General features: G+C 45.5%; 4 protein-coding genes and 1 long non-coding RNA gene across 10 annotated transcripts; 4 read left to right on the plus strand and 1 right to left on the minus strand.

The window, feature by feature from the left end:
* The first annotated feature begins 5054 nt into the window (after positions 1-5054).
* Positions 5055-8592, plus strand: il21r.1 (interleukin 21 receptor, tandem duplicate 1). Of its 2 annotated transcripts, XM_061288476.1 has the most exons (9): positions 5055-5432; positions 5575-5661; positions 5790-5898; positions 6001-6176; positions 6433-6569; positions 6693-6897; positions 7069-7153; positions 7463-7556; positions 7832-8592. In XM_061288476.1, the coding sequence occupies exons 2-9, from the start codon at positions 5607-5609 to the stop codon at positions 8387-8389; spliced, it is 1419 nt and encodes a 472-aa protein (XP_061144460.1). In that variant the 5' UTR covers positions 5055-5432; positions 5575-5606; the 3' UTR covers positions 8390-8592. The 2 variants fall into 2 exon arrangements, with proteins under 2 accessions (XP_061144460.1, XP_061144459.1); XM_061288475.1 differs by lacking the exon at positions 5055-5432 and having other exon boundaries at positions 5443-5661.
* A 125-nt stretch (positions 8593-8717) lies between these two features.
* LOC133160638 (uncharacterized) lies at positions 8718-10907 on the plus strand. The gene is made up of 4 exons (XM_061288478.1): positions 8718-9355; positions 9504-9719; positions 9872-9947; positions 10230-10907. The coding sequence occupies exons 1-4, from the start codon at positions 9022-9024 to the stop codon at positions 10624-10626; spliced, it is 1023 nt and encodes a 340-aa protein (XP_061144462.1). The 5' UTR covers positions 8718-9021; the 3' UTR covers positions 10627-10907.
* A 97-nt stretch (positions 10908-11004) lies between these two features.
* On the minus strand, positions 11005-18628 carry LOC133160641 (uncharacterized). Of its 2 annotated transcripts, none has more exons than XR_009715936.1 (3): positions 18322-18628; positions 13943-14114; positions 11005-11305 (listed from the first exon to the last, which is right to left on the minus strand). It is a non-coding gene; the product is annotated as an uncharacterized LOC133160641 (long non-coding RNA). The 2 variants fall into 2 exon arrangements; XR_009715937.1 differs by having other exon boundaries at positions 14013-14114; positions 18322-18622.
* LOC133160639 (protein rapunzel-like) lies at positions 11723-16689 on the plus strand. 4 transcript variants are annotated; one of them, XM_061288479.1, is made up of 5 exons: positions 11723-11761; positions 12970-13049; positions 14434-14508; positions 14664-15142; positions 15219-16689. In XM_061288479.1, the coding sequence occupies exons 4-5, from the start codon at positions 14669-14671 to the stop codon at positions 15423-15425; spliced, it is 681 nt and encodes a 226-aa protein (XP_061144463.1). In that variant the 5' UTR covers positions 11723-11761; positions 12970-13049; positions 14434-14508; positions 14664-14668; the 3' UTR covers positions 15426-16689. The 4 variants fall into 4 exon arrangements, with proteins under 4 accessions (XP_061144463.1, XP_061144464.1, XP_061144466.1 ...); XM_061288480.1 differs by lacking the exon at positions 11723-11761 and adding an exon at positions 12168-12403; XM_061288482.1 differs by lacking the exon at positions 11723-11761 and adding an exon at positions 13983-14175.
* LOC133160637 (protein rapunzel-like) lies at positions 18520-21705 on the plus strand. The gene is made up of 3 exons (XM_061288477.1): positions 18520-18646; positions 20178-20673; positions 20768-21705. The coding sequence occupies exons 1-3, from the start codon at positions 18562-18564 to the stop codon at positions 21456-21458; spliced, it is 1272 nt and encodes a 423-aa protein (XP_061144461.1). The 5' UTR covers positions 18520-18561; the 3' UTR covers positions 21459-21705.
* The last annotated feature ends 2251 nt before the right edge of the window (positions 21706-23956 follow it).

Below are 23956 nucleotides of genomic sequence, written 5' to 3' on the forward strand. Positions count from 1 at the left end.
AATATCTGACTCAGCATTGGCATCCAAAAATGTTGGCATCCATTTTGGTCAGCTTTTGTTCTTTGTTCTTAAAAGTTAAAAAACTTAAAAGTTAAACATACGCAACAACCAAATGAGTAGGCTGGAACGGATTCATTGCACTTGAGTTCATCTTAATGGGAAAAATGGATGAAACTTAAAAGTTGCCAAGTTGCCGTTCCCATGGCGGTTGAAGATGTCCATGTTGAACGTCTGAAACGTTGCCGTCCTCCTCCCTCGCCTCGCCCTTTTTTATTTCTTTTGTTGCGGTTTCAATTTACGAGCTGCCTTTTTGACCGAGTCGACAACCCTGCTCCTTAAGCGCATTCCGACGGCGCCGAGAAATTTATTTGGCGGATAAATTGGTGCTTACGAAAAGCAGATTGAGGCGCAAGGTCGCGGCGGACGCTCGGAAACGAGAGACGGAAGGTTTTTCGACCCGGCCAAGTCGACTTCATGACGCGCGTTAACGACGACAACGCACACATGCGCCTCATCTGACGCTTCGTGGGTGGCCTACTAAGACCGGATCAGCGGGGGCGGGCTAATTTGACTCGTCCGATTGGTCAGCCAATAGGGCAGCTTATCCGCGACCTTCTAACCTGGGAGGTTTCCAGTTGGCCGCTCAGGAGGAGAACCTTCACTTGACCCCCCTCGGCCCAGCATTCTAACGTTTGGCGAGGGGGGGGGGGGGGGTGGAATAACTCTCCGGGTGAATGACACCCGCCTGAGCGGTCCCGTATCTGTACGAGAATGGACCTCTGACAAGGTCAAACAAGCACAAGCTTTCAAAGATAACGCCCTCCACAGATGTCGAAAGTAGTCAGTAAGATTTGGTGACTATTTATATATATATATTCATTAGCAAAACAACATATCCTTTGTAAGTAGAATATCAAAAATGTTATGTATAAGATTTATGTATTAATCTTTAAAAAAATCCCATCAAATTGATTCTGCCCCAAAAAACGGTAGTTACTCCCAGCCCAAAAGTTGATTTCTAAATCAAAGTCCAACTTGACCCTAACCCAACTAACCCTACACTTACAACAGTTAGTAAAAATGTATCCTTGCCGTTTTTTTCTTTTTTTTGTCAGTGTCACTTTGAGATGCGAACATTGATCGTGACAGGAAGCGCGGGTGCCCCGGCGCAGGACTTTACAAGGAAGTGGCGCCGTGCCAACGCGGGCGGCGCAGCTCAATTAGCTTGTGTTGTGGCTTTGCTGCTTTAAGAGCCAGCGAGAGAGCACGGGTCCAAATCCTCTCCTGTGGGCCCAGCTGGGAGGATTAAGACTGGTTCCTGTCCCGTGGCTGACCTCTCCAAAGCCCCAACAGATGTCCAGATTCCCCCACCCCAAAGCCCGTCCACCCTGCCGCCTCCCCAACACACACTTACACGCTCCACTCCTCTCAAAACCTCTCTTGACCCCGCACTCAAAACAGAACACTCAGGAGACCTTTCTTATCAGAAGAACCCTTGAATGGGGGCTATCTGCCTCTATCTGCTCTGCTTTGTAGCACATCTTCTTTCAAGGGCCCCCGCCAAATGCACCCCCCCCCCCCCAGGCAGGCCTGGATTCAGATTTGCCGACTTGAGTGCAGTACCACATTGTGCCACAACCTACTAAGCAGCACTGAGCTCTACTGGAAGATATGAACATTTTTATGTCAAATTACAACCCTTTGGGCCATGGCCAACTTCTGGCTGAGTGTAACGTGTCTCTCTTCAGCGTATGGAGTGCCACTTTGTTACACTTCTTGCTTCGGGGGCACCCTACACACGCCAGCGCCTCGTCGGTGGCCCTTACTTAAAATAGGACCGAACTGTTCTCCGAGGGGGGTGCGTACGAGGGGTCCTGGAAGGTCAGCGGTGGTGTCTCCGCACCACATAATGGCCACCCAATTGGCAGCATTTGAGTGGACAATGAAAGGATTAAAGCCTTTTAAAGGGCACGGTCCCCCCCCCCCCCCCTGAAATGCCAAGCTTCAAAAACTCCAACTGAGAGTAATCCAAAAAGTGAGATTAGGCGATTGGACGCAGTTGTTCAAATGTGACTTCAAACAATGCCTGGCCGCTTAACAAAGCTTGGTTGGAGTTTAATTTGCGCAATCAGTCGGGGCACAAGTGACAAAATGCGACATTGACTGCTCTGATCATTCCAAAAACATTTTCCCACCAAAATGATAGCAAGTGGACGGTGACGAGCCCCTCAACTTTTGCCCCATCTTCAAATTCCAACATACCCGTCGAGTCTGCTCCTCCATCACAACACTCCTTCCTCTTTCTCCCCGCCAGCTCATTGGCCCAGCCGCTTCCTGGCCACGCCCAGTCAAAGGCGCGCCAGAGCGGGGCTGTCAAGAGTTTTAGGGATGCGCTGAGCTGTGAAATCGCACAAATTGCCATCGCTGCTGCGTCTGGCCCGACAACCGAGGAAGGAGTGCTCGGATGAACGGCTGGCCAGAGAAATGTTACGCTTCAACACTTCCCGACCTGTGTTTACCACCTCCCTACGTGCACTCTGGACCTTGCACCCCTTTTTTGCACAGACACCCACAAGCACGCGCACAGCTGCAACCCACTTTGTCAACACACACACACATACACGCACGCGCATGCACACACACACACACGCACACACACACACGGAATGAGTACTTACATTCTGTACTTACATAATAGTACAGATACTTGTGTAGAAAAATACCCTGGCAAATACTGATTAAAATAAAAGTAAAGGCTGTGAAATCTATTGATGTACAAAAACTCATAGGACAGATACCGTATCTGTTTTCAAATATAGGAATGCAAAAGTATAATAAATCATAAAATAAGAAAATACTCAAGTTAAAAATAGAAACCTGAAAAACTGACTAGTATTTGTACTTTGTTACATGAAACCCCCCAACACACACTTACACCATCACCTCCTTGAAGCGTGTAAACGGTACCGGCCTTGCAGCCTCACAGCTCAGACACCTCCAGCACTTTGCTTGGTCGTTTGCGGGTCACTTCATGCATGAACCCTCCAGAGGGAGAAAGTACCTTTGACACCCTCCACCAAGACTTGCCAATGCTCGTTCCTGTGGAGGCACCTTCTGAGAATTGACAAAAAGGTCACAGACAAAACATGTTTAGGCACACACACGCACACACACGATAGGAATCCTTACTCTCATATGTTCTACTCACCATTCCTGGCATGAGCTCAAATAATCAGCCAGTGAATGTAGTTTTGTATAATAATGATAATAATAATAATGTAATCCCTCGTTTATCGCGGATGATTGGTTAAAAAAAACCACTCGCGATAAGTAAAATCTGCGAAGTAGGGTCACATGCTCATCAGTACATTTTTTGTGTGTCAAGAAATGTATATTAAACCATTTAAGTGCATATCTTATTATTAGAATATTAAACAATAGTTTCAAACATGTAAATAATAAATTAAAAGTAAAAATAACATACAGAAAAGTTTGTATAAATATTGAAAATATAAATATTATACGTGTGTGCGTGTAACATGAAGTACTGGGCAGGCTAACGAGTTACTCCCTGCCTTCTGCTGGCGTGTGGGCAACTTTCGTGCCATAATTCCCCAAATAAGAAGTTTAATTTAATTTTTTTTTTTTTAATTTGGAAAAAAATCCGCAATGTTGTGAAACCGCAATAAACGAGCCGCGATGTAGCAAGGGATTACTGTAGTAATAATAGTAGTAGTAGTAATAGTAGTAATTATTACTATTATTATAAAATTACATAATAATATTAATTATTATTATTAATATTATTATTATCATCATTATTATTATTCTATCGTGTATTATAATATATAATATTTATAATAAATATCATAATAATAATTAGTATTAGTAGTAGTAGTAGTAGTAGTATCGTAAAAACAAAGAAGTTTAAGTAAAATAATGAATTGAATAATGAATTTATTAGCATTTGATTTGTGTCTTATAATAACATTTTATTCCTCAAAATACTGACATGTTTATACCTGATTTGTTACTCATATTTTTTGGATTATTGTTCTACAGAACAGTTCTATTAAAGTTACAACACTTGGGTTCATTTTACGCCACGTCGTAAAGTAATTCAGATTAATATTAAGATTAATACAGACGGTTTTTGCAAGATTTTTCCCTCCAAATTGAGTCGTTCTCTTTCCGACTCTCACGACTAGCAGGTAAATTTATTTGCTTTTGTATGCCTAATTAATTTGTACGATGTCATGAATTCAATCAGGTTTGGTCTCGTGACTCCGGTCTATTTCCTGTAGAACGGCAAATTTATTAGCCAGCAAAATGGCGGTCGCGACTTTTGTACTTGAAAATATAAATCGTCTATAAACCAAGAATACCGAATGACTTCAAATTCTGTCCAAAAAAAGACGAGATGCTCGCTATAAGCAGGCCGGGAGGGCTCAGACGAGCGTCGATGGAGTCAACGACGCGGAGGCAGTGACATCTAGTGGCAAAAGAGTGTACTTACACTAATACCGTATTCTACGGAAGAGGATTAGGGTCACTGAAGAAAAACAAAACAAGGGGTGACAGGATTCAGACTTTTTTTTACTTTAAAGTCAGAATTCTGAGAATGAAGTCAGAATTCTGACTTTAAAGTCAGAATTCCCACTTTCTGACTTTAAAGTCAGAATTCTGACTTTATTCTCAGAATTCTGAGAAGAAAATCAGAATTCTGACTTCAGAATTCTGAGAAAAAAAGTCAGAATCCTGTCACCCCTCGTGTTTTTTTCTTGACTGGCCCTAATCCTCTTCCGTATAATCCTCTTCCGTAGTATTCGCATTATTTGGAAGACCCAATTTCAAATGAGAAACAGTCTTTTCCTTCTTTTCACAGAGCCAACTTAAAAGTGCCTTATATAGAATACAAACACTTTATCAACACAGGAAGCACAAGTCAAATTACGTATTTAAGTCTTACTGTTTATACAAATGTGTTTTTACCGCTTTATAGTCACTCAAAGGAGGCTTTTAGATCAAGAGGAAGTGTGTACTAAAGGTCTTTTATGATGACATCATTTGGATCATTTCAGTACCGAAACTGAAGTGGTTTTGTTTTGAGTCAGAGGGCAAAATTTACATGCCGTTCGAAAAGGATGTGCTGGAGTGTCCCAAGTCTGCCTGTGTGCCTGCCGCGATGTGCTTTTACTTTTGCAGGAAGGACAAACAATAGAAGCAAGCAAAAGAAAATGCATGCACCAACTCTTATCTGTTGCCCCGGTGGTGTGGCGACACAACGCGAGGCGAGGAAGCCACTCTGCAGAAGGCGACATAACCGCATTTGACATCACAGAGGCGGCCGGTGCCACCGCAGGGACTAAATTGGGAGTTTCCGCTCGCACGTCTTTAGCTTTTTGATGTCTTTGGCGTTCAGAGTTTAAAAGGTAAGCTTTACTTTTCGTGTTCAGGTTGTACAAATGACGTTCAAGATTGTTAACGCTGCTTCTAAAAAGGAAATAGTCAGAAAAGGATGTCTTTGTCATTTTGGATTTTGTGTCCTTTCAAATATGCTGCATTTTGTTTTAGTGGCTGGGTTTCCTGCTTTTGCGAGCACATTCATGGCGGCCGTCCTTTCACTGATGCTGTGGAACCTGCCGATGCTTCTCCAAGGCGGTATGTTGTTTAGATGCCTGTAAATTTTTTGCCCCCATTTTCTGTGTGCAATTGGGGGGTCAACCTGTCTTTTTTTTTTCAGTCTTTGATATTTTGCAAATTGTGTATTTCAAACTCTCCGGTCGCAGTCAACTCGCCCACCTGCGGCGTCACCTGCTCCACCGACTACGACATTCTGCTCAACTGCTCGTGCGCTTCGGTACCGACGCAGCCGCTGCGCCTTGACGTCAACTGCAGGTAATCCTCACCTGACGCTGTCTCTAATGACATCATCATTCACGTCGGATTTGTATGCAGTGGTGATATCATGTGTCGTCACTCCTCCGTGCGCTTTTGTAGCGACGGTGAGCTTCACGTGGCCGACAGCTGCCGGCTGATACCGCCTGAGTCCTGGTGCGTCATGTACCCACCGGAGCTCTACGACATCGCCGCCATCGGGACCGAATGCACGGCGACCGTCAGCCTGCCGGGAGACCCGTATTGCGAGTTGTCAGACTGGGCGCTTTACGACGTGGGTAAGTAGCTTCTTTCCCTACCAAAGATTTGTTTTTCAGATTTAAATTTTTTTTCTTTTATTTCTGACACAGCGTATTTGAAATAAAATTTTGAAATGTAAATATTTTTCAGCATAACTATAATTTCTTACTCTGCACACAATTTGTAACATCACAAAGTGGATGCAGAAATTTTTTTTTGCCATTTGCTTCATAGCAAAAATATAATTTTGCCATGTGGACTATTTTTGTTGAGCTCTATTTGTGTAACTACCAGTAAAACCTCCGCCACCTTTCAACGTGCGAGTGACGGGCCTCGACGGAGTCGACAACATCACGTGGGACCTCGCCAATGACAACAACGATTGTCTGATGTACGAGCTGCGAATTCGAACCCAACGAGGTCTCTTGCAGGTAGAACTCAAGTCAACACTTTTTTATGGGGCGGGGGAAAAACATTTTTTTAACTAATCAACGGGCAAATCATTACATTCCCGGTCGGACTTGTGAAGATGGTTTGACTTTTTCTTCCGTTAGGATCCGGCGCGTTTCTTCTCGGTGGACAAGAGGTTCTTCCTGGTGGGACACAAGGAGCTGCCGCCCCACGCCAACTGTAGCGTGGTTGTCCGGGCCAAGTTGTGCCCCAGTAACCCATCTCAGGGCCCGTGGAGCGAGTGGAGCTCCACCGCCAAGTGGACAAATGCGGCGACAAACGCGCCGACAAAATCTGCAAGTGTCGCAGGTGAGCAAGAAGCGCGTTGCGATTTTATTCATGTGCAGCAGAAGCGCGTGTTTCTACGCAATAAGGAGGAACGGTTCCGTTCCAACACCCGGCACCGTGTCTGAGCATGTCCCTGCCAAACCTCCCTGTCCTTTTCCCGCTATTACTGTTGATTTTTTTCCTATGCCTTAGTGAAAGGATTGTGGCTCTACGTCTTCCTGGCCGTCCTCGGCCTCCTTGGCGGGGTGCTGCTGCTGCTGGTTTACTCTCAAAAACCGTGAGTAAAGCAAACAGAGATCGACTTGATTTCATAGGCAGTCCGAAAATATGATAACAAATCGAAAGCCGATTCTGACACAGCATGACTCATCAGCGGCGCAGCCAGCTCACATCCTGCATGCGGGGGTGATATTTGTTCTCACCGCTTCACCTTCACACTTTCTAAGCAGAGCGGTTGCTTCACTAGATAGGAAGTCGCGCACTGCAACGCTGCAAATGCAACATGCATCTCGACTTTATTTATAGAGCACTTGAAAAAACAAACGTGTAGGATGGTCGACATTGACGTGTGTTTGATTCTTGCCAGCTTCTTGCTGAAAAGATTTCCGCTCAGCTCGTACGTGTGCAGGCCGCACAACTTCTTCCAGCCACTCTACCTCGACTATGGAGGCAATTTCAAGGTAAGAGGGTGTAGTTGGCTCCAGTTATGCAAAGGGGGGAGGTTCTCACGCCCGAAGGCGTTTTGATCTCAATTTCTGTCCACAGCAGAATGCGATGAATTAATTCTATTGAACAATTAAAGGAGCCGAATTAGATGGGCCAGTTCTGGCCCTCGGCCTGTACGTTTCACACCACTTTTTTTGAGTCAGGTGGCTTTCAGTTTTGGACCGTTATCATTGGAGTCTTTATACGTGGGTGAAATGTCTCCTTTGCATTCTGCTATCATCTGTCTCAGGGATGGGTGAGGCCCTTGTTCAGCGAGCACGACATGTTGGGGAACCCCCCGCATAAGGAGATGGCGCCCACCACCAAGAAGCAGCTCTACTTTCACAAAGCCGCTACGAAAGGGGCTGATGAGACGCGACCCGCTGGATGCCTGCTCCTCGTCCCCGCCCCGCTGGCACAATTTGCACACGTGTCCCTTCACACGGTGATTGTGTGCGAAGAGGACGATCATCAAGCATCGGATCCAAACCACAGGGAACTACTGGACTCTGATCTGGAGGAGCCAGTAGCGGACGGACAAGACCAAGGGAGGCTATTCAACGATTGGCCGGAAGAAGCGGAGAGAGCTTCGCTGGCCTCCAACCGGCAGTCGGACGATGGCTACCCCCGCGTGGACATGGACACGGTGGACAGTGGTTTTGGGGAGTGCACCAGCCCCTCCCACTCTGGCTCAGGAGAGCCGGCGAGGAATTTCCTACCCGAGCAGCGAAACTCTTGTTCCAACTATGTCAAGCAGTGTATGATGTGTAATAATGCCAGAGAAGACTCAAGAAACGCTCTACAGTGAACAGTCCTCTAGTTTTACTGATTTTTTTAAAACGAATTTTATATGTACAGCAGAATATACGGTATATTGCTCAGCGTTTAATAGAAAAAAAGTTGCATCATCCCATTGATGACTTTTTAGATATTTTATTTTTCCAACTTACTTTTGTTGGAACCAGAATAGAATCTTTTGATAAAAAAATATATTTGTACTTCCAATACAAACACCAGGATACCTTATTCGTGTTATTTGAAGTTTTCCCTGAAATAATCCTAACCATCGCCGCCAATATCGACGTCCCTCCCTCCCGGGCTGTTACTAGAGTAACTATAATCATCCGGGCCTCCAGAGGGCGCTGTGATAGCCGGCCACCAACGCCATGACAACCGACAGCTGAACAAGTGTCTACAAGATAGAGTAGCGGAGGAGACAAGTGATTGTGGACGGAAAGGTCGTATTTGAAACAATTACGCCTCTAAGTTGAACCTGACAAGCTTAGGTGTTAGCCCGTTGACGATAGGCGTAGGTTTAGTTAAATGTGACTTTTAGCGTGAGCGGCCGTTCTATCTTCAAATTAGCATCCTTGGTGTTTTTAGCCGTTAGCTCCTGGCCCCAAAGTATCCCCTTCCCTCGTCCCCCACAGCTAAACGAGGATGAATTTGTCCCAGAACACCAGTCTGCGACCGGAGGAAGCTCTGGTGGTGGAGAAAGCCATCCGGCTGGCGATCGACTCCGTGGTCAACGTTCTGTACGGCGTCAACAGCGGCCGCAGTCGCGAGTACCAACGGATGGTGGCCGACAGGGACAAAGAGATCGCCAGGCTGCAGCGGGAGGTGCAGGCGCTCCGTCGGCGAGGATGCGCCTCGTGCATGCCGCTCGATCGGGTGACCCCCGACCGGTGGCCGGACTCCGGGGAGCACAAGGGCAACGGCGGTGGGGGCGCAGAGGTGGACTCCGAGCAGCAGCCGTGTGAACTCAGGTTCTCCTGTACGTAAGCAAACAGTATTTCAGTCATGTTTTAAATGTATTTATTTAGCAGTTGCGGAAGTTTGCTCCTTAATCGTGCAGCCGTACACAAGTACAGTGTATTGCAAAGTGGCGAATGGGCCATTCTCTCTTCATCCTCCCTCCACAGTGGGTCTCTTTGACAGCCCTCAGTCCCACATCCCTTCCCTGACACTCCCCTCACCCCCTTCCAGCCAAATGCACCAGGGTGGCACTTTGGAAGCGGGCAGCGTCGCCGTCAAAGAGGAACCGTGCAATGTGGACGCCGTCCTTGTCAAGTGGGAGCTGAGCGAGGAAAGGTTGCGGGAACAGCCCGAGCCAACCGCCCCTTCTTGTTGGGACGCAGGTAACGCCCACCGAGTGATTATTATTTCGCAGTCTACAATGGTGCTGAGGGGCTGAGAGCCTCCTCTAAAGGGTCTTTGTAATTACAGATAAATGCCACAAGGTGGCAGCAAATAATTTAACTCAACATGGCTTTTTGCTTTGTGTTTTAAGAATTGGAGCTCAGAGAAGTGATGACCTGTGAAGAAGCAGACGGACTAGCGCATGTCGCAGAAGCGGAGCAACTGAGGTTAAAACCTTACACTGTAAACAAGTGCCTGGAAAATATGGCATTTGCGCGGCCCAGATGTACTCGTGGCAATAATGCGCCAATTTTGCAGCATTCAGTGTAAAAGAGGCTTGAGAGCTGCCGCACGTGTCACATGTTTTGGTTGTCAAAACAGTTGAGTCGCACATAAGTCAGCAAAACAAGTCAGACTTACCCGTGTAAAGTCTCGAAGAAGCTTCGGCACGAGCGCGGCACGGCGACGGGGTGCTAATGGTGACCCGTGTCATCCGCGAATCTCCTCAGGAGCAAGAAGAAGCGCGTCCCCACGGCGGAGCTGCCCGAGGATGCCCAGCAGCAGAAGCGCGCCGCCTGGCGAGCCGCCTCCAGACGCTACTACGCCCGCAAGGTGGCCCGCCAGCAGACCGGCCCCCTGTCGCGCCCCGCCCACCACACAGCGCCCTCCTCCCACTACCTCCCCCGCAGCCCTTTGGCCACAGGCAACAGGAAGCGGACGCCCATTTCCGCCCTGCCCCACGACTCGCAGGCTCAGCAGAGGGAGGCGTGGCGAGCCTCCTCCAGGAGGTACTACGCCAGGAAAAGGGCGCAACAGCACCACCACGGCGGACACCCGCGATACCGCCACCGCGAGCCGCCGGGGGACGACAGGGAGGGACTGGAGGGAGTTTTGTGTAGTTTGTGATAAAGAACATCAGGACATGTTGGTGGTCGTTCACTCATTCTCCACCCTGCCCGTCACCAATGATTGATTCATTTTCATTAGTCTCCGCTGGCAAATGCACAAATACTGTATATTATGCCTCATTCCAATCAACTTTTGCTAATTGAAATGAGGAAATGACCTTGTTCTGTTCCATTCTCCAAATATCTCAAAACATTTCTGTGTTTGTTTGATAAGGAAGTAGCACTCTATAATGTTATACTTTATCAAACGTACTATTAAACAAAAGGGGGAGACTTAAATTGTGCATCATGATTCATTCATTGCAACTTCTGCTATGTGCAACCTGGCCACTAGGGGCAGTATAACAAAGACAAATGAAGACCACTCTTTGCATTTTTAATAATTTCATCTTTAATTCTCTCTTTCAAGGTTTATTTTCAAGTGCTGCGTGAATGCTTTTCCACATCATGTTGTCAGAAAGCATCAACAATGAAATGAAAGCAAATCCCATCAACACAATGTTGCTGCGACAGCCTTACCTCTGGGGGCCACAGTTCACCATACTGAGGTAATGTGCTCTGAACTCTTGTGAAAATGGGTTCCTCCCTTCAATTCGTGACTCCATACGAGGATCCTTGCCGGATGTTCTTCAGCCTTCTTCAAATAGAGGCACTAGAGCGCCCCAGTCGTCTTGTGTCTGTAATTACATCAGGAGCTCAACATCTTTTGCTTTGGGGTCTTTCAAACCGTGAAGCAATTTCTTATAACTCTTTTAATCTGAGATTTGAAAGAAACAAATGACAATGTTTGAAAAACTCATCTGTCCTATTTCCACACTTGTCCTGATTGTGTTTGGTAAGTCATTTAATTAAACGTAAAAGTTTTCTTTTTTTTTTTTTTAAATATTCTATAATTCTTCTATAATAATATTTGGCATGTTCTTCCTAATACGTTTACATTTGAAATAATTCACGAGCCTTTTTAACATATACATTCGTGTTATTTAGCCCAAATGACGTCACACGTTGCCCAAATGCGCTGCTGACTGTTGGCGAGTTTGGTGTGCACTTGCAATTGGATCCGCTCGACAGCTGTTCAACGGAACAGGCGCGCTTCTTATTGTCGCAGAGCAGTTGCAGCAGGACGATGCAGGGTGCGTGCGGGGACTTTACTTTCAACTTGAATCCGAACACACAAATACGAAGCAAATTCTCAGCGTTTCTTTTTGTTTTCCCCCATGTATATATATATATATATATATATATATATGTTTTGTAATTGCAGGATCGACGCGGTAATATTCGCCTTGGTGTAGGCGGCGCATCTGATTTGCATGCCCAAGAGGGGCCTAAGGCGTTTGTTTTGGGTCAATACTGCTCCAACCGCCACTGGAGTCGCTTCGATTGTGGGACTGACGTTTTCGAGCTCTTTGATTCACGAGATTTATGGACGCCTCTTTCGAGCGTGCGCCAAACAAAGAGGACGAAAGCGAAGGCGAGGGAGCAGATGGATGCATGCGCGCGCAGCAACTGGCTGTGCGCGTTAAAAGGCTCAATTGTGTCGCATTATTCGCCTGTGTGGAGCAATGAAATGCTTCGCAAGCAGCACTAATACTTTTCTCCACGTTGATTTAAACATTTGGAACGCTTAGAGACGCCAAATCGAGCATGTTTCGTCTTCCAGTGGCGTGTGCGCTTCGTTGGTGCGCTTCCTGGTGGATGGCACGGGAATGGGGACTTGCTATATATTACCCAGCGGAACTCGGCATTTTTACAGCAAACCTTGAATATTTGAGGTACTTTTTAAAAACATGTCTTAGATTTTTTTTGTTTAGCACCCATTTGGAGCCAGAGCAAAAGTCCCATTGGCATCAGGGCGCACCTGTGAACCTTTGGAGAAGTTTCGTCTTTCTCTTCAACTCTGCTAACTTTTACTGGCCTGAAAGTCGTCGTCAAGAAGTTCTAAAATTCTAAAGTCTCCTTTGGACTTACAAATAGCATGAATGGAGTGTTTGTTAGTTTCTGGAAAATGCCGCGGGGGTTTGTAAAGCGTTTGAAATAATTATTTCTGGAACTTGGCTGCGCGCAGAATGACAATCCGGTCTTGGTTTCTATTTGAATACGCGATATGGACCAGAATATGTTCACACAAAGGGGGGATTCGCAGTAAATTTGAGGGGGTGCTTTCAATATTCCAAACATTTAATGTGGCGGTTTTAAGTAGCACTTGGAAGAATGGATGTATTGGGCTCCAAATATCAATTTTGCGCGTTTGGAAAGATTTGTGGGCCCTTAAATGGTGGTTTATTCTAATATTTTCACCCCTACACCGTGAACGTACATGGACGTGTCCATTTTGCAGGGATTGCTGGGAAGAAGAAGGAGTCAGTCGAGGTTGGGCCGTCGGACATGCGTTCCAAGGTGGAAGTCAGCCACTAAAAGGTAAGAAAGAAGGAGCCTCTCCATGGCTGCTGTTGGATAATGTTGCTTGGGATCCCAAGTGGACAGAGTCTAGTCCGCGTTGATGTCGAGAAAAATCAGTTTTCGAGGTTAATTTGGCGTGTTTGCCGCATTTTTGGAACGGCTCGGGCCTCGGCTGTGCGTTAAAAAGCTAACAAGGAGGCGCGGCTAGAGGGAGCCAAAGCAGGCAGGAAAGAGCCTCACCCAGACTGTGGGACTCCATTCTTTACCAGAACGGATGTTTGCCTTTATTTTAACATCCTCAACAAGTCCGGAAGTCTTTATTATTGCATTTGTTCCCTCACTCGTGGTAGTTATTTGAATTTGATGAGGCTCAGTGGTGTGCGCTTCCTTGGCTTTAACTGTCTCACCAACATGGAGTTTTTGTTCTGACTGACAGCAAATGTGCCTCATAAATGGAAGAAAAAAATCATATTCAAGTATTAAGGATGAACTTTGACGGTAAAATTTTAATGATTTCCCCCACAATTAGCTTAGCCTTTTGCTATACTTATTGTTTGAGAGCGTTCAAAATGGCAGTCGAGCTGGTAACGAGTGACGTCAGGAGGCTGCTCCTCACTTCCTTGTTTGAATTTGAGACAAAAGTCACCTTTTAAAGACCGTTGCCCGTGTTTTGATTGCTATTATGTCCATTTGTTCAATTACCTAACTAAAAATTTATGAATGGACGTGAAGTCTTCCATCCCCTAAATGTGTGATAAGTGCCTATTAACTGAATGAATAAAATTTGAGTTTGCTGCACTTCATTCAAATGATGCGAATTCTAAATTCTGCTTACCTTGCGTGTGCCCCCCTGCCCCCCTAAAATCCCCACACATGTCACAAATGTTGCTAATGTATAAAATTAATCTTACTTGGAGCTTGAATTCTGTTTATTTTGGGCCCACTTCCTAGGCATCCAAATCCTCTTCAATGGCTGCTTACCTCCTTGCTGTCATCTGTAATTCTGCTTCCCCGACTTAGGTCAAACAATATTAAATGGTGGCCGTTGAGCTGCATCACTGGATTGGACCACAACCTCATCATCTGTGTAAACAAGAAAACAATTGAAGTACCGATGCTATTAAATGCTAGTTCCAATGCCAAGGTAACCGATAAAAAGAACTCTCCAAGTGATGCCATTTCAGAGCAAAACGGGCCACGGTGATTTCAGTCCACTTTTGGTGGTGCTGAAATCATGAGTGGGTTTTGCTTCCCTCTAGTGGTCACGTGTGTAACAACGCAAACACACGCTGCGGGCTTGTCATTCTGCCTTAGTAGCTGTCCGTGTACTGTTTGCTAAGATGTTACTGCTTCATGCACTGTGTGCTTTTTATCTTAATGTGGCTTTTGTGTGTCTTTGCAGCTTAGTCCCCACGAGAGTTTTTGTTCCAGAGGGAGCTTGAGGAAAGACGAAGCCAAAAAAGGAGACCTAAGCCTCGTAAGTATCCGTGTTGTCGGGGAATCCTCAGAGAAAGTGCGTGAAATGTTTGGCATGATTTGTATGCACAAGATGGAACCGAATCCCCGAACAAAGTCGTGCTTTGGCACTCTTGTCTCCATCTCGTATAACTCTTTGATGTTCCCTCCCCGCAGCCACAATGGAAGAGGAGATAGTGGAGGAGCACACCAAGCTGAAGCAGGGCATGGTGAAGGTGCTGCAGTGCGTAGCCACCATCTCGTCAGCGGCAGCTGTGGTCAACCCTATCTTCGGCGTGGCGGGCTCGCTAATGCGCGTGGTCCTGCACCACATCGACGACGAGGACATCCGCACGCTCAAGCGCGAGTTCGGTTCCGTCAACCGGGCGCTGGACGAGCTCTCGCGCAAGAATCGCCAGGCCCTGGTAGCTATTCAGAAGGAGACGCTGGACAGCCAGTACGCCTCGGTGGAGGAGAACCTCAAGAACCAGTTCCGCAAGTTCATGGATCTGGTGGAAGCTCGGCCTGAGCACAGCAACCGGAAGAAGGAAGACTTTGCCCGCAGCTACGCCGACGACTTGGGCGACCAGAACCTGCACACGCTCTACGACGGTGTGGTCGGGAAGCCCAAACTCTTCAGCCGGCCCATCCTGGATGTGAGTTGCTCACACACACTGCGGTGACGGGCAAGGGAGATCTTCTCACTTTGAAGCAGCTTTTGTTTTTTTTTAGGTGTTCCTGAAGCATTCGGGTGGCGATCGTCGGGCCATGGAGCGCCTGTGCACACGCCTCACCTACTTGTTCTGCATCGGCCTGATTGCCCTGATGGGCTACGCCGCCGTCATTGGCGACGACGATGCCGGCCTGAGCGAGGAGTGGGCCGAGAAGATGGAGAACGTGCAGGAAAAGATGCAGCAGGCGCTGTGTATGTGCCGCTGAACCGGGCACGCGCACATCATCCACGTTAGCTTGCGCAACAGCGGTGGGCAAAGACGCGTGTGCTACGGTACTGTTGCCACCCGGTTCGCATTTCCATCATTGCGCATTCACAACTACGGCTTGCGCTTTGTTTTCCTTCTTAAATTGGTTGGAGGTATTTTTCTTCGATTTCATTGAATAATTCGCTGATTGCTTTATTCAAAGTGTCAATGGGGCAACATTTTGTGTACGTTGTTTAACTGGATGGCTGCCAGCCCTTTTGCCAGCATTTTGACTGATAGACTAGTCAGCCCCGTTTCTACCGACAAATCAACCCGGCTGGCTCTACTCGCCATTTATTTTGCTGCAAAAAGGTCTTCCAGCTTTTTTATGTTCTTTAGTAATCTGCAGTACAACATTTCCCCCAAAACGCTGAGAAAAGATTTTTGCGAGATCAAACATGCCAAATATGAATACAGACAGTACGATGTAAAATGACTGATTCCCGCCTTTATAAATCTGAGCTACCCTGTGCTCACCCAAAAAATGTGTTTGCCCGCCGCTGTTTGGATAACGCTGGGACCAATCTTAAGTTTTGAGTGCTCCGCAAGCTGCCTGTCAATTTAATGTTGTCGTCTTATTAACGATGGGACTGCCCAACCAAATGTCTTCATGCTCTTTGATACAAGTTAGGGCACATGACAAGCCGGTGAAATTCCTACAATCGCCATCTTATCAGGCTGGTGAGATGTTCTAAAAATCAGTAATACCAAAAAACTGTTACGTGTGAATGTTCTATGGTGATGTCATACCGAGCTCATAGCTGAACACTAAAAGTGGTTACACTTGTTTTAAAGACACTAGGTGAAAACGCCGCTCGAGTTGCACCGACACTACCTTTTAACAAGCACTTATTTCCTTTCACATGTTGTGCAGAATGACTTTAAAAACGGGCATGTAAAGCAATGCTGAGTTGGTCACTTTCTCCTCTACGGGCACTTTATCTTAAAAGCAAAGCAACAGCGGCCACTACAGTTTTTTTTAATACTTTTTTTTCTCCAGCCAGCAGTGCCTAAATGTTTGTATTCTGTTTTTGTTTTTTTTACTATGTTAGTCATCCTATTAGTTTTTACTGTTCTCAACATTAAGCGGTGTAAAATGAATGACGGAATAATGGGTGTGTACAATATACTATATTAGCTGTTTGATTGTCTAGGACTGCTCTGGTTTTATTTCTGCACGTTTTTAAGCACCACTACAAATAAATGAGTCCATGCATCCATAAGTGTGGGTTATTTCTGGACGTTTTTAAGCACCACTACAAATAAATATGAGTCCGTGCATCCATAAATGTGGGCGTCATTCTGTTTTTCTGTCTGCTTGCTCTCTGGCCTAACCTGACTCTAGATTAGGGACAACTGCAGGGAGCGAAGACGCTGGAATCGCAGTGACCATTTTGTCCCTTGACGACCCCTCCTGTCGACTCAAAATGACGTCACGTCAATCGCTGCTGGCAGCAGGAGGCGCTAACGGACACAATGTCAGCCGCCTGAAGTGGATGATGAAAAATAGTGGCTGCTTCTTCCACCAATGCTTTATAAATCCAAATAGCGTGTTTATACTATTGGGGACATGTTAAACATTTTTTTTTGCATTCTCTTACTCAGTCTAAGGTGAAAAGTGAATACAACAAGCTCAACATCTTTACCAAACTACCTCTAAATTCATTTCAGATGGCAAAACCGTACGTGACTATGATTAATGACTGTGATGTAATCTTAGAAGTGTTACAATGTTGAGAAGTAGCAACTTGGTGTGGTTCAGCTAAAGATGCTTGCATAATTTCGCAAATTAGCTTTCGAGTTAAATTGTGACTTTGGTGTTCAGTTTTTGTCTTTAAATTTGAAACGGCTACAAATGGGCTTTCAATCCATAGTAGTGAAATAATTTCTACTATACGCTACACAGCACAGGCAGCACGTGTACATTTTACATATTGCGTAACTGCCCTGCGACTGACTGGCGATATGTCCAGGGTGACAGGGTGCGCTCTGCCTTTCACCCAAATTGAGCTTGGGTTGGCTCCAGCGGCGCACACAGCGCCACAAGTGCATCAATCGCCATTCAATTACCAGGTATGCCGTTTCTCAACATGTCCGCCAGGTGTTGCTGTTTCTCTCAACTGCAAACATTCCACCTGTTTCCATGTCGCCTAATGTCCATCACATACACGCCCAAAATGTCCTCTTCATTCGTTGCCTTCTGTATTATATGTATGTAATTTTCCAAATCTAGTATTTTGGTTATTCAAAATGTAAGACGGTTTGGTGACGGTGAGTCCCGAAGCCTCCATTAATAGCCCGTTGAACTTGTTCCACTCGTGCGCAATCTATCGGAAAATGCTGATTTGACCCGCACGGGTCTGCTGAGGAGGTCACGGGAATAACTCAAGCCAAAACTAAAGATGAGTAAAAATGTAAAACGACGAAAACCAATCAAAGAATAAAATAACAATTGACACTTGAATTGCTTGCCTTAGGCTGTGGCGTCTATCTTGCAGGATTTGCGTCATCAATCATCACCGTGATTTTTTGGGGGTGGGGGCAGGTTGGTCGTGGTGGCGGTGGTTGAGGGGCTCATTTGTCATTTTTGCGCATGAAGCAGCATTTACACGCAGCATTTAATAAATTGAGATTTAAGTTTTACACTAAAATTCTGATGAAAATGCAGCATTTTAGCCCCCGAAAAAATCGTCCACTGCGCAACGGGGGAAAAAAGAATTAACAATTGTTAATTCCTAAAACAGACGAGTGTACAACAGCATGCTCGATTTTTTGTGAATGGCTTCAAAATCAACACATACATTTTTAACATATGCACAATCACATATGAAGCATAAACGAGCTCGTCTTCTTACCTTGAACAGAATGTGTGATGTTGTACACCTCCAAGAGATTGCCTAACATTGACCAAAAAGCACAAAAATAGCAACAAAAGAATCAAACAATCAAATCCATCTCCGTACATGTCGACGAAACAGCAAGAAATTGTCCCGTCTGCTTCGCTCGCCTTCCCCTCGCCCTTTCCTCCCTCCTTCCCTCCCTCTATTGCGCATCACTCCTTTCTTTTTTCACTCTCTTCTTTGGGACCCCTCCCCATGCAGCTTTCCCTACACACAAGCAGCAGGCTGCATGGGAATCTTCCACTCAAATTGTCCGACGTGAGAAAGAAGACGCGTATAGGTAAGCATTTGCTGAATGTTCTTATCTGGACCGCAGAGGAGGAATATGCACGCAAAACGGAGTGACGTCAGCTTGGGGGCCACTTGTGCGTAAAAGCGCACATCCATTGCGCACTCATTAGTTTAATTTATTCCTAATTATTTTGGCAACCGGAATTGGCCTCGTATTTGATTATTTGTGATGATTTATGGGTGTTTAGAGCAGCCCCCCCCCCCTACCGGCCTTGGATGAATCACACGCACATAGTCAAGGACACGCACACAAGCGCGCACACGGCCTCCATTTTGTGTGTATGACATCACCACCCTCAGTGTTGTGTTTTATTGATGATTTTTTAAATTTTATTTTTCATCTAAAATAATATCTAGTCATTGTTTAACGGGTTTTCCTGAGGATGTTTTCTTTTGTGGTTTCATCGTCCTGCCTTGATTCCATTTGGTATATGCCTCCTTTTTGGTTTTGGTGTCATTCTACTGTTGAGGACCAAATAGTGACACTTTTTAATAATTTGGCACAAAAATTGGAAGAAGGAAAACAGGAAGTACTTTCATCTTAGCCTCGTTGTTTGCCAAAGCTGATTCAATGTCAATCTCCTCCAATTCTGCCTTGTGTGTATTCAGAAAGCAACAACTGTAAATACAAGTTACAATGTCCATCTTTTGAAAGTGATTGATGTTTATTGTGGCGGAACAAATTGGTTTGGACAAATATGGAATTTGTTTCTTTTAAACACAGAGAGCTGGTACTCTGTTACACTGTTACACTGTGTTTGCTCTTGCTCTATTGGATGCTTTGAAATGTGTTCTTTTCCAAGTGTGTTTGAAGACAAAGAAATTCAGGCGTTGTAAATGCTGTTAAAATTTGCCTAGGACGGATTTATATGGGATATTTCCATATTGGGAGGTAGTGGTGAGGGGCGAGTATTATTTTAATTGTAGTCCCTCGTTACTTTTTTTTAAACCTAACTAAATGATAACCCAATGTAAAAAAAAAATCATTGGCTGAACGACTTTTTGAATCCATCGTGGCTGCTTATGAAATTTTTCTAGCGGCATAAATAATGGATGCAGAGAGTGCAACAACATGGTAACAAGACGCTTCCTGCCCTACTGATTTTTCCGCCCCCCTTGCTGTTGTTTCTTTGGCCTTGTGGATGTGGGCTCGACCGATCTGACGATTGCAGGACGTTGTCATGACAACGGCTGATAGCCACCAATTGTGTTGATAAGAAGAAGGGAGATGCACCGAGCTTTTCTTCCGGCGGCGTACACGTCAGGGTGGGCAGGGAACATGAAATTTCATTAAAAAAAGATGATAAGACGATGATGTATTCAAATATAGCGAGGCTTTTAAAAGGAGACGTTTGTAAAGTCTTCCTCGGAGCCTCATGTGACTTTCTTGATGTCAAGAAACGAAAGCATGTAAAAAAGAAGAAAACGAAATGAAAAGACTCGCTGGCACAGTTTCAGAAAAGCAATTGCTTAAAAAGGTATGTCATGTTTTGAGTATTTACCATTGTCCTGTCTTGTAGACATGACTAGTCAAGCGGAGAAGATTTTGGCCCAGAAGAAGGAGGCCATCGAGGCGGCCATGGAGATGTTGGAGCGTGGCGCCGAGGTTGTGGCCAGCGCGGTGGGAGAACTTTTCCCGCTGTGCCAGGCCGCCGCTCCAGTTCTGCGTCTAGCCCTGGACAATGTCCGGAGTAAGGAGGTCTTCTATGTTAAGGAGCAGTTCCTGACAGTCCGCAACAGTCTGGACCTCCTGTCGGGCCAACTGGAGGACATCGACTGCGAGATCAAGAAGGCCCGGCTGGACTCACAGTACTTTGCTGTGGAGGAGAACCTGCGCAATCAGTTCAGGAAGTACATGGACATCATTGAAGCCAAGCCGCAGTTCCGTGAGGTCAAGACCAAACTGTTCCTGGAGCATTTCTCCAGGAGTGGCGGCGAAAAGAATCTTTTTGTGCTCTACCATGCACTCATGGGGGACAGCAGCTTTGGAGAGTCCATTCTGGACGTGGTGGAAAGGTACGCTCACTTTGAGGGACCGACCGCTTCATCGGGCCGATGCAAAAGATTAGCTCGTAGCTCAGAAGGTGCTGCTGATGTAATGTGTTTCCAGGTACGTCTCCAGGAACCGCCGCCTCCTGGAGGACTTTTGCGTGCGCATGAAGGAGCTCTTCTGCCTCGGCCTCATCGCTCTGATGGGATACACGGCCTTGACCCAAAACCATCAGGAAGAAGATGACAAAATCCAAGACTGGAGCCGCAAGATGGATGAGATCGAGCTCCGCATGAAGATCACCATCCAGTCCTGCGTGGACGCCTTTGCGGAGCAGGCCAAACTGGACACCCAGCACCTCCTCCAGGAGAAGCAGATCGACAGTCTCCAGGAGACCAGCCAGCAGCTCCTGGACTTCCTGGTCAAGAAATACGACTGGGTGAGCTGGTCGGTGCGCCTCATCAACCATTCGGGGAGCACCTACCGCAACTGGAGGGCTGGTGAGCGCTTCCACCACGTGGTGGGACGCAACTGGTTTGAGGTTCTACAGGTCAACAACATCAACCTGGTGGTGTCCTTCAGTAGCAGACCCCAGACGGTGCCCAGGGACGCCATATTGGAGATGATGGAGGGTGCCGCCCGAAAGGGCAACGCCCCCACCGTGGTGGAGGTCCTGGAGAAGCAGATGAGCGGCTTTGTGGTTCACGCCGTCAGCCGCCACAAGGAGTCAGCGGCGACGTGGAGTTTCCCAGACGATTGTCACTACTGGGAGAGGCACAAGAACGTAGCCTTGTGTGTACACGCTGACTGAAAGTCGCAAACATTCCAAAGCGAGAATTCAATCCAACCTCGAAGCGTAATTCCCCAAACTCTAACTATGACCGCTTTGCCTGACACCTTCAAACCTAACCTTAATCTGAAACAAACCACCTTAAACCTTATTGTAAAGCTAATCGCAAACATACTGTATCTGTGTCCCAATGTAATTTCCTATGCCAACAAAGTATTTCTGGATTGTTTTGTTCTGGGTGTAAATAAAGCAAGCGCATGGTAAGCATTGAATGGGTTTTGCGTCTTGCCAGCGGACAAGTCGTTTATGGATGTGGCCAAGTGGTTAATTTAATAGCAGCTCCTTTTTTCGCAGCATAAATGTGATTGACGCTGCAACGTTAGCATCTGCGGCCGCTAATTGAATTCCCCTTCGCACCCGAGTCAGCATTTCCCAGACCGCAGCGCTCTAATCGCCCCGCAGGCGAGTAGCAAAGTGCTTGGCTTAGCATGTGTAGCGCTCATTTCCCAGACGTTGCTCCCAGTCTTATGCGGGCCTGCCTGACTGTAAAACGGAAAAATGAGCAGGTGCGTTCATAGGACGCTTTGAGTTCCCTTTATTTATTTATTTATTTATTTATTTATTTATTTATTTATTTATTTATTTATTTATTTATTTATTTATTTTTTTATTTATTTATTTATTTATTTATTTATTTATTTATTTATTTATTTATTTATTTATTTATTTATTTATTTATTTATTTATTTATTTATTTATTCATCAAATTTTCTTTTTTTATATAAATTGGAAAATTGCACTGTTTTGTGTTTGTGTTTTCTTTCGTGTTGAATTCATTCCATGTGTTTTTTATCTGTGCATATCGTGGCAGCAAATTGATGAGCGGCTTTCGTTTTGTCAAAGGTAGGAAATATTGATCGGAGACGCTCTTCCTTTCCTCCCCCTCGTTAAAAAGCCTCGCGCCAGCGCCGCCATGGCAACATCCTGACGGGATTTACAGGCACAACTCGATGGGAAGCCAACATTTTTTTTAAAAATATCAACTGATCTCGGTTGTTATCACCATTTTTTCATGTCGTTGTTAAACTGTTAGGAAAGAAAAACGCAGTATTTCAACTTTTTTATAAACTTTTGCAGTACTGTAAATAAAAATGAAAACACAAATATAGAAAAGTATTAGTTTATTCATAAAATAAAAGTGTCTTTCAGGGTGCAATGTTCACTTCCATCCAGCAGAGGGTAGCATTGGCCGCTTTACGGGTCGCGCGCTTTCAAATAGCGAAGAAGAATCACACCTGGTTTGTAGAGAGGCCAACTTCTGTGTTTTTGATTGTGTTTGACAGATTAGACATGAAAAAAAAAGTGAAACATGCTTTCTGCAGAGGCCAAAGGTCGACTCTTACTCCCTGCCTGTTGTCACGGACGTTTCCGGCATTTTGAAGGCGTATCACCGCGACCCACCTCGGCCTTACAATTGGAAGTCGTCAAAAAGTGTCGCCCGACTGATTGGAGATTTTGAACTTCGGAACAGGCAGGAAGTCAACCAGCCCTCATTTTTAGAAAAAAAAAAAGAATGACTCAATGTGCAGGACCAGACAAAAGCCAATATCAATATTTCATAAGCGAAATGAAAGAGCAGGTCGATGCTTGGCTCCTCTAGACTCAGGATAGCCTAATAAGGCATCCATCCTGCACTTTGACTGATCCAATTGGATAAAGAGCCTTCAAGTCATACGGAGTCTTCTGCAAAGGGGGAGCACAAGTAGAGCCCCCTGGTGGTGACAAATTGTTTACAGGTAAGCGAGAAAGAATCATGGCATAATAAGCGAACTGTGTGCGTGTGATAACCTGATGCAAATCTCCTCCCCTTCAGGCTTCAAGTCATTCTTTGGAAGCAATTTGGATTCCAAAGAAAAGATGACTCAACGGACAAGACACTTGCAGTTTGTAAATCCTGCCATGCGGTGATCAAATATTCAGGGAGCACAAATTTCGCCGCACATTTAAAGAAAAAACACGACATCAAAGTTCAGTGTTAAAATAAGCACTTTGTATACTACAATACTCTTGTAATTTCCTAAATAAAGAGTTTGCAGTACCTTGTTGATTTTGCGTATGAATTGTTATAAATCAAGATATTCTATATTTTTTATTTAAAAAAAAAAATTTCGATCGTAGAGCACTATATCGTGATATATTGTGAATGAATCGCAGCAGGCTTTAAGATATCGGCAAATATCGTATTGTAGTTCTTTGTATCGATATATCGTATCGTGACAAAAACCACGATTTACACCCCTACCAATTAGACAAAACTAGTATCATGGCGTCGTTTGCGTGCATTTTGTTTTTAGACGATGGGGACATTTTGCTGACTCGCGCGTGTATCTCAGCATCTGGGGCATCGGAATAATCTCCCATGGATGTCACGAAGCAGCACATGGGCCAATAAGGATAATTGGATCGTGTGCCCCGCCGGCGCTGCAAGAAAGCGCTTCCCTCCCGGCTTTTTATCTCTT

Source organism: Syngnathus typhle, linkage group LG10 (genome assembly GCF_033458585.1).
Source record: "Syngnathus typhle isolate RoL2023-S1 ecotype Sweden linkage group LG10, RoL_Styp_1.0, whole genome shotgun sequence".
NCBI classification, from domain to species: Eukaryota; Metazoa; Chordata; class Actinopteri; order Syngnathiformes; family Syngnathidae; genus Syngnathus; species Syngnathus typhle.